Genomic DNA, 10165 nt, shown 5'->3' on the forward strand with positions numbered 1-10165 from the left:
AAATTTTGGAGACATGTATGAAATTAAGTAGTGAACTATATTTTTTATTTTTAATAAACATTTTATGGGAAAGAATTTTGAAATAATTATTGTGAAAAGTTTTGACACGAGTTTTAACAATTTAATCAAAGAAAATGAGTCGTTTGCAAAAACGACACCCAACCATCATCTTCAGGTAGCTTTAACAATGGTGCATATAACGATATGTAAAGGAATCACCTCATTTATTTCCATATTAAATAAGTATAGTGCTCCATGTTTAACAAAGAACCTTTAAAACGAAAGAGAGTCATAAAGGAAACATGTATGAGACTATGACACCAGGCCACCAAAACAACACAAACTCAAAGAGCCTTGAGGATGTCATCAGCACTGGAGACAGAAAACTCTCCCCCATTTTCGACGTTTGCAACCGTCACCTTTAGGTTATCCACTACTAGAGCAAACCTCCTAGAACGGATTCCCAGTCCTTTCTCTGAAAGATCAAGCTCAAGGCCGAGAGCGTGGGTGTACTTTGCAGCTCCATCAGCAAGGAACTTAACATTCTTGTTACCAGAGTAGGTTTGAGCCCATGCTTTCATGACAAACGGGTCATTGACTGCAAAAATGAGTGAAAAAGAAGGAAAGTTAGATTTGGAGATTCCAATTTGGTTTATTTCAATATTTCAACTCCAGGATTGAACATTTCAATCGAACCCCCCAAAAAATTGGCAACTTGAAGTGCAGAAAGGCAGTATTAAAATGCATATTCATCCACAAAACAAAGTAATAGTTTGGTTCAGTCATCTACAAGTTCAAGCAAGACCATCATCTTTCCACTTGACTTAGCATGATATAATGGGTGCTGTTTACTTCATATTTTAACAGTTCATACATAAGTCACCAATCAAAAAAGTAAACCATTTCAGTATATAACTAAATGGCTAAATGAATAAGGAATATCATTAAAATCCATATCATGTTGGCTAGTATAAAACAAATGCAACGAAAAACGAAATGTTACTAACATTTCAGCTCAACATATTGGTAAGTATTCAACGAGACAAAAGAGTTCAATTTCTTTAATATTAGTCGGTGATAACAATTCGAACCTAATACCCGATGAGATGTGTTTGAAACAAGCTATAACTGCAATGCAACCACAATTGGATATAATGCACAAATTGACTAATATAGCTCCAAATAAGAGCGAAATGATCCAATGAAGCTTCCAAAAGTTGTATTTGTAAGTTAATACACAATTAAACAAAGAAGATTATCTTCACTCCCAAAAATACCCAAAAGAGAAAAAAAGAGATCAGGCTTACCGCTAACTAAGAAAATTTCGTTGACGCCCTTAGCCTTGAATTCAGCTTCTTTCTCAATGAAACCCGGTACGTGCTTAGTGCTGTTCCCAAACATAAACAATAAAAAAATCTCAATCAAAAAATATTCATCGACAAAAAACTGATGCTATATGCTTAACGGATCGCAACTTTTCCTACAGATTCAGCAACCAAACCACATCTCAAATTAGCCACTCCAAGAGAGAGAGAGAAATACCTGCAAGTAGGAGTGAATGCACCGGGAACGCCGAAGAGAACGACCTTCTTACCGGCGGCCAGAGAGTGTACGGATACGTTTTGGAGATCGTCATTTTCGTCAAAGAAGCTAAGGGTTCCGTCAGGTAAGGAATCACCAACAGCAATCGGGGCCATTGTTGTTGATCAACGGTGGAACAGGGAAAGTGTAGATTGGGATTGGATAGAGCGGTGGTCGGATATTGAGTGGAAATGAGTAGGGAAGGGTAGTTGACTATATAGAGACTAGAGAGAGAGTGTGTGTCGGACTTAGCGAATTGTATTTAGCTGGTTTTGATATTACTATTTGGAGTCCGACTCTAAAATAATAATTAGGTTAAGAATATATTAAATTTAAAAATTTCTCGCTAATTTTATTTAATTTTTTATTAATGTAGTAATTATTTAAATTATATTTCTGAATTTTAATATTTATTAAATTATATTTTTAAATTTTAATATAAATTAAATTGTACCTTTTAAATTTTAGTAAAATTGTACAAAATTTTTTAATTCCAACTATCTTAATAATATTAAAAAAAATTTAAAAGTACGAAAAATTAAAGAGCATGATATAATATATATTAAAGTTTTTTTAGAAAAAATTTAAATTAACCTAATAATTAATTAGATTTGCGTTCTTGTAGCTACAATGGGTCCCACTATAACCTATTCTGTTTTGCCGCTTATTTTCCCCGCCAAACAAAAAAGTGTAATATCCTCTACCAACTCACACATCTTCATCTTCTTATTAGGGCCGGTATAATTTTCCGTCCATAAATGATAAATATGTTTAACGGACCAAGAGGTGGAGTACTAACATACCTTCTCTTTCTTATTATTATTATTATTTAAAACAATGATCTTCTTATTATTATTATTATTTAAAACAATGATCAATTTTATTTTTGAAACAAAGAACACACAATAAAATTATACAAAAGTAATCTTATTAGATTGTAAATCAGTGCAATTAGAAAATAAATTTCAGTGTCAAATGATGAAAGAAGAGTCGTGTTTCGGTATACCTTTATCTATTTTAGTATTTAAAAAAAATTTTTAATCTAATTTTTTTCTCTCTTCATGATCATGTACGTTATTTAGAACCACATGTAAATACTAAAAAAAATTCTAAATAATATACAATGCTGAAAATAAAATTCAAACAATTATTTACTACGTACATATAAAAAAAGGAATTACGCCATATATAGTTTTTTTAATTTTTTTTTTTTTTCAAATTTAAGGTTTGGGTTTTCTAAAGTGGTTACAGCCCTAGTTGCAATAGGGGTTTCTATACGATTTTTTGTTGCAATTTAGGTTGTATCGCTAGTTGCAATATGAGTTTCTATGTAGAATTCCGTAAAAATATATATAAAAAAATTGTTTTGAAGTGTAAAAATAAAAAATCCCTAAGAAAATACTGACACATGCAATAAAATATTGAAATTTTATTTTTAACACTATAAATTATACAAAAATTCCTAAAAGTTTATAGATGACCTTAATTGACTATAATGTACACGAGATCATGTAAAAGAATTAAACTAAATTGTTTAATGAATGCTGACTAAATAGGAAATTTACGAGAACACCCCTTTAGGGCCCGTTTGGTACGCATGATTGGACTGAATTGAATTGGACTGGACAAGATTGGATTATGCTGAAAGTAATCCTGTGTTTGATTTAAGAATGGACTGGACTATTTTATTTATTTCTTTTTAGAAAAAAAAAACTTAAATTAAATAAAAACATATAATAATAAATTAAAATTCAAATATATCTTTATATATTAAAAGTGCCTATCTAACGACATTTCTTGGTTTAACAGAATATACTTAAAAATAAAAAGAATATTCTGTTAAATTTAACGATTAGGTTTGATTTGCCGTTAACGAATAAATCCAATAATTAAACCCAAAAAATTAAACAATCTTTTAAATATTAATAATCTCTTTTTAAATTAAAAAAATCATCTTAACCATATATCTCTCTAACAAACCTATCTTGGGAGAATATTAATAATTTTTTTTATTTATTTTTTGAAAAAATCTTTATTTTTTTTTATTCTGATGCTTAATGTGATGTTATTCTTTTTAATTGCTTTATTAATTTCTTTTCTATTCTAATGTGAAGAAATTTTTGGTAATAGAGTCATCAAATGTAGTCCAAATGTTTGTACTCCATAATCTATATATCTATCTATAATATAGGTCAATACTCTTTTTTTTAACCTATTGATTATACACGTATAATTATTAATTTTAATTGATGATAAAATTTAACTTTTCTATTTTTCTATTATATAAGGATAACTATTTTTTTTATTGTTATTATTTTTTTCACTATGATGTTTGTAGATATTTTTTTTTGACAAAATAATTATTAAATATTAAATAGATTAATTAAAAATATCTAAATCATATACTATTTAAATTTAAATTTGATTAGATTTAATTCTGTATCTACTTTCTCATTATTTGTAATTGTTCTAAATCTGATCGTGCAAACTCATATATTAAACACAATACTCCACCTTGAAACCGATGATTCAAGTGTCATGGTTTAGCAGAAATACCACTTCTATCTTTGTGTAATTGCAGATATACCACTTCTGTCATTGACCCACTTTTTAGCTTTATAAATGCAGATGTTCATATAATATTAACACTTTACAGAATATTTATAGATATAAACTTACATTGCAATGCTCTGTTAAAAAAAGAACTAAATAGAATAATCTACTACTCTAATAATGAATTTATTTACAATTTTATAATTACACTAATATTATTTTTAATACATTATTAAATAATATTTCAAATATAAATATTTAATTTTTTCGAACAAAAAATTTGAAATCTTTAAAAATAAAATATATTCAAAATCTTAAAAAGACTAAAATCTTAAATAAAACTATCAATACGTGGCTCGACACGTACATTCACCTAGTAATAAATAATTCGTAGCAAAAAAAAAAATAATATATCATATATAATTAAGAATATATCATAAATATATAATAAAATATTTTGTCATATTTTTTATTTAATAAATAATTAAAATAGTAAAATAAAAATACTTGAATAATATAAAATTGTTTATCTTAAACACTAATTTAATCACTAATTTAATATAAATATTAATTTTTTAAAATATTTATATAAATTTTTTAGTAATTTAAAAATAATATATAATTTTATTGTCATATTTTTTTTTCTTCTTAAAATCAATTTAAGTAACTATTATTTAATTAATAATATTCTAAATTTTAAAAACTTATGTATAATAATTCAAAATTATACATTTTCACTAATTTTAATGAATAAGTTTTTGATAAAAAAAATGTATAAATAAATGTGTGATAATTATTTCCTTTAAATTCTAATTAAATTTAAAATATATTAATAAAATTTCAATTAAAAAAACGATAAAAAAAAATCTCACCTGCATGGGATTATTTATCCCACCCTGCTGGATGGGATAAATAATACCAGACAGATGAGGTTAACTGGATTAGTTATCCAGACTTCTAACATGCCCAAACACTGGATTGGACAAATTAGCCTGTCTAATCCAATCCAGTCCTGCGTACCAAACGGGAAGGATACCATTAGTTATTTTTGTAATTGTTTTTCTAAAATTTATTGGAAAATATTGTAGCACCCAATGAGATGTTTTGGTAGACTATCAATCTGTTTTAGTATTGAAGAGAATATTTTAGTCTAATTTTTTTTATGATCTTGTACGTTATAACTATTTAGTAGCATTGGTAAAATTTTAGAAAATTTTAAATAATTTACAGTGTCAAAAATAAAATTAAATAAGAAAAATTAATTATAGATGTAACAAAATATTTAAACTTTATTTTTGTTGTGATAAATTTTTTAAAATTTCTGGTGATTATAAATAATTAAATGTACAAGTTTTTAAAAAAATTAAAAGCTCTTTTAAATATCAAAATAGACAAAGAGTCTACTGTTAACACTGCTGCAACACACTTTACCGTGTATACAACGTGGACTTCATTCTCAACTAATCACATATACACCAAATGGAGGGTCTACTTAACATCCTTTCAAAGAGTGCCTACTTGAGATGTTTCCAAAAAAATTATAAGCACACTTAAGGCTCAACATCGGTCGGTTTGGTTAGTTTTTTTATATAAAAATCTAAAATTTGATTTTTGGTGTGAATTGGTGCAATTCGAAAACCGACCGATCAATCCAGAACCTATTTTAAAACTGATTGCTTTGAATCTCAGTTTGGTCGGTTTAAACCGTCCGAACTGAACTTTTCTTTTTCCTTTAAAATATGATCCAATTTATTCTATAAATACATTATTTTAAATTTTACTGCTACAAACATACAAATTAATTATTCAAAAATAAATTATCTTATTTTTTAACTTTAATATTTAAAAAATAATAATATATTATTATATATTATTACTAACTACAATAATTAAATAAAAAAAAAATAATAAATTAATATATATGTATAACGGTCGGTTTCGATTTTTTCGGTCCATTTATTACCAAAATTGTATTTATTTTTTTTACACAGAATGGTGTCCAACTACTTTTACGTTTTAACATACAATAAAACATGACATGTTTCTCACTTAAAACTATGTATAACTAAAACTAAATACACATCAAATTATAAAAAATGTGTAATTAAATATGTTTTAGTGTCTAGCATTACTCATAATAGAACTTATTATCGGTTTATAATATATATTTCTATTAATATTCAAATTGGTCCGTTAATTATCTGTGGCAAGACCATAATCACCATAATATAAATAATTCATCATACATTAATAGCTAGATCAAGCTGCAAAGGAATATGACTCCTTAGATTTGGACACATATTCTTGTTCTTCCTCCTCCTCTTCCCATATCTGTCTATTCTCACAAGGTCCATAAGCCCAACTACACAAAATATAGTACAACAGATTGACAAAACCGAAGAGAGTGAGCAGCCAATAGTACTGGTCCAATCGACCCTTGTTGAGATTATCAGGGAGCCAACTCACTCCTTCACCATTAAAGTTTTCAGTACAACTCTCCACAATCTTCACTATAAGAGCCCCAAGCAAGTTCCCATAACACATCCCAAGTGTGAAAAGTGACACAGCAATACTAGACATGCTTTTAGGGAACTGAGAATAGTAAAACTCTATCTGCCCAATTGCATTAAAAGCCTCAGCTAACCCAACTAAGCTGTACTGAGGCACAAGCCACATGGCTGATATGATCTCTCCATTGAGTGCATGTTCTCTCCTCTTTTTCTCGACTATGGCAGCCACTGCGGTGGCCAGACAAGAAATGGCCAAACCAATGCCCATCCTCAGTTTGTAGCCCAACCCGGGTTGGTGGAGTTGTTTTGGGCTGCGTTTCAAGAGAAGTGGGACTATGACTCTGTCGTATAAGGCCACCCATAGTGTTAGTGCGAGGAGTGTGAAGACAGTGAATGAGCCTGCTGGGATTTCGAAATGTGGGGTCAAGTGCCTCTTCATTTGGTTTGCTTCGGCTAGCCAGAAGGATTGGCCGATGGCTGCGGAGATGTAAATGCCAGCTGACCAGATAGGGATTACTTTGATCAGTGCTTTTAGTTCTTCTACTTGTCTAACTGTGCATACACTCCATCGTTCTTTGGCTTCCCCTTCTGGGCTCAAATCTTTTGAAGGGTCCCTTTTTATGCATGCCTTGTTCAGAAACCTGAAATTGAGTCAACCAAAATTAATATCTTTCCTATTGAATAGATGACATTTTTGATTTGATCATATTCCTATAAGAGGAGTAGTGCTAATTCTAATTTCATTTCTAGCGATATTTTTTTATAGCGATATTTGTTATAATTATAATAATATTTTTGTAATTTTTTTTAAATTTTTTGAATAATCTAAGAAATGAGTGAACATGCGTTGTACTTGTATTCAAGAAATTTGTTGTTGATATTATAAATTAGGAGTTTTTTCATTTTTACAATTTAAAACAGTTTTTTTTTTTTTTATATTTTTACAGAATTCTTCATAGAAATTCTTATTTCATCTAGCGCTGCAACCTACATTGCAACAAAAAATCGTATAGAAACACATATTGCAACTAGCGCTGCAACCACTTTAGAAACTCAAACCGTAAATTTAAAAAACAAAAAGTTAAAAAAACAATATATAAAATAATTCCCCTATAAATTATTCAAAATTTTCAAAAAAACTTACAACAATAATATTATAATTACAACGAAAAAAAATAAAAAAAATATTCCAACGTATATTTATATTTACGGACATAAAAATTGAGAAATAAGTTGTAATTAAAACTCCTAATTAGTATATTACTACCTTAGTTTTTCAGTTGGGGCCACAAGCTTGGAACCTTTGTGGTGATACCAATTAGCATCAAAGTTGTTAGGTGGGAGAGACAAGTGTCTGTTTTTCCAAGCGGCAGAGATAGCATAGGCAAAACCAGAGAACAAGTTTTTGTTACCCTTAACCTTGACAAAATATGAAGTACCCAAAAGAAACATGAGAGTTGAAAAAGCCATGAGCCCAAGAGGGACTCCAAAACCTTCAGCCCAACCAACGTTATCCTGAATATAAACTATGACTGTCACAGCTAGTATTATGGAGACTCCAGTTGAAGCGTAATACCAACTAAAGAAGATCTGTAAGTTCCTCTGGTTTTCGGGTTTTTCGGGCCGGTCCAGTTGATCTGCGCCGAAAGCCATGGAACATGGTCTGATCCCTCCAGCTCCGATGCTCATCAGAACAAATGAAGTGTAAAGTAGTAAGCGTTGGCCAAGATTTGCAGCAACACATTTTTCTCCATGCTTTATGTCACAATAAGGAGGCCTTGCGTGTGGAATTACAGCAGTTAAAAGTAGAACAACCATTCCCTGAGAAAATAAAAATCAGTCATATATAATAGAACAATAAGAAGAATTGAGTTATTAATATGGTGACATATAAAATATTTACTTACAAGTAAGGAAACGATTGTCCCCAATGCAATTACACGAAACCGACCCAAGTAAGAGTCAGAAAGAAAAGCTCCTATGATTGGAGTAAAATTTGATAAGGCACTCCACAAGAAGATAACATTAGCTCCTGTTGTGATTTTCAAGTGATATTCATTCATTAAATACAACATCATATTAGCCAGAAGCCCAAAGCTTGCAACCTTTTCAAATGTCTCATTTGCTGCACAAAATTCAAAACTTTCCAACTAATTAATAAAAGATCCTTTAGAAAAATTGAAAAATAGAGAACAAGTAAATCAATAAATAAGAGGTATATTAATTATATATAACCTATGATAAATGGGAGTGTTCTAAGGCCACCCTTCTTCCTTGTGACTTGTTCATTAGTTGTAGCTTTCTCTGAAGAAGAAACCACCATGGTTTTCCTTTGCAATCAATTAGAACTTGATATTGGATTCTGGGTTTATATATGTTTACTCATATATATATATATGATATAATAAAGCTAAATATAGATAGGAGAGGTTAATGAAAAGAAGAAAACTATGTTTTAGTAATATATATTTATGTACACACAAAGAAAGTTGCATTCCCCATTTCTTTCCATTTTCATAGGCACATTATATTGATTTTGTTTTTGAATTCCACTATGTTCTATGAAACGGACAAAAAAATTGTAGTGTATGTAATATGCTTTGATTAATTTGTTTGGTTGAGTGTATTAGAAGTGGGTGTTCCATAATCGATGTGCCTTTAGTTGCATAGACTTTATCATCATGTATCAGTACGGCAAAATATGCTGTTTTAAAATTTGATTGATACAGAAAATTTATTTTATGATTTGTTCCATTTTTTTTTTCATAAGTTTATTAATTTCTTTGTTTTTATGTCACAGAAAGAACAAGATGTGGATGGCTTATTGGTACGTACGCTTACTGAATTAATATTATTATAAACCAAATTCATCCCATAGAGAGAGAATAATTGTTTGAGTCTCCATGATTATTGATTGACAATATTGGTATAGTTTATGTTTATGTATTTCTTACTTTTTCAAATACAAATGACAAAAATGTAGAGTTTATAAATAAAACATTACACTAATTAAAGATTTATTAGGTATATATTATAAACATAAATCAATCAATAATGTCTAGAGAAGGACAAAAAACAAAAAATGAAAAAAAAAGGCAACCAATTAAATTTTTCCCTTAATAAATATGAGAAAAATTAAATTTAGGGAGTTCTATGCTACGCCCACCTACTCCTTTTTATTTTTTAAATTCAAATAGTTTAATCTTCTTTTTTTTCTTTTTTTTTTTTTCTTCATGACAGTCTACGTTATAGTTTTTTAAAATATTTTATAAATTAAAAAAAAAAATCAAAAAAGTAATTTAATACGCTAAAAATAAAGTTAAAACAATTTATTTATATAAGTGTATGTGTCACTTTTATTTTATGCGCATGTAAAATAGATAATTCAAATTTTTGTATTGTAATTATTTTGAATTTATTAAAATTTTACAAGATGTCTTAAATAACTACACTTCAAATCATTATATAATATATATATAAAAAAAATTAAGATTATATACCTATTAAGATATCAAAAATTA

General features: G+C 28.5%; 2 protein-coding genes across 2 annotated transcripts; both read right to left on the bottom strand.

Annotated features, from left to right (window-relative positions):
- Positions 1-205: 205 nt before the first annotated feature.
- LOC115702154 (peroxiredoxin-2B) lies at positions 206-1871 on the bottom strand. Its single transcript, XM_030629609.2, has 3 exons — positions 1543-1871; positions 1308-1387; positions 206-598 (listed from the first exon to the last, which is right to left on the bottom strand). Exons 1-3 carry the CDS (start codon positions 1695-1697, stop codon positions 345-347), a joined length of 489 nt encoding a protein of 162 aa, XP_030485469.2. The 5' UTR covers positions 1698-1871; the 3' UTR covers positions 206-344.
- Positions 1872-6089: 4218 nt separating this feature from the next.
- LOC115702148 (protein NRT1/ PTR FAMILY 1.1) lies at positions 6090-9473 on the bottom strand. The gene is made up of 4 exons (XM_030629604.2): positions 8880-9473; positions 8552-8769; positions 7912-8465; positions 6090-7285 (listed from the first exon to the last, which is right to left on the bottom strand). Exons 1-4 carry the CDS (start codon positions 8965-8967, stop codon positions 6394-6396), a joined length of 1752 nt encoding a protein of 583 aa, XP_030485464.2. The 5' UTR covers positions 8968-9473; the 3' UTR covers positions 6090-6393.
- Positions 9474-10165: the final 692 nt, after the last annotated feature.

Source organism: Cannabis sativa, chromosome 1, assembly GCF_029168945.1.
Source record: "Cannabis sativa cultivar Pink pepper isolate KNU-18-1 chromosome 1, ASM2916894v1, whole genome shotgun sequence".
Classification (NCBI taxonomy): domain Eukaryota; kingdom Viridiplantae; phylum Streptophyta; class Magnoliopsida; order Rosales; family Cannabaceae; genus Cannabis; species Cannabis sativa.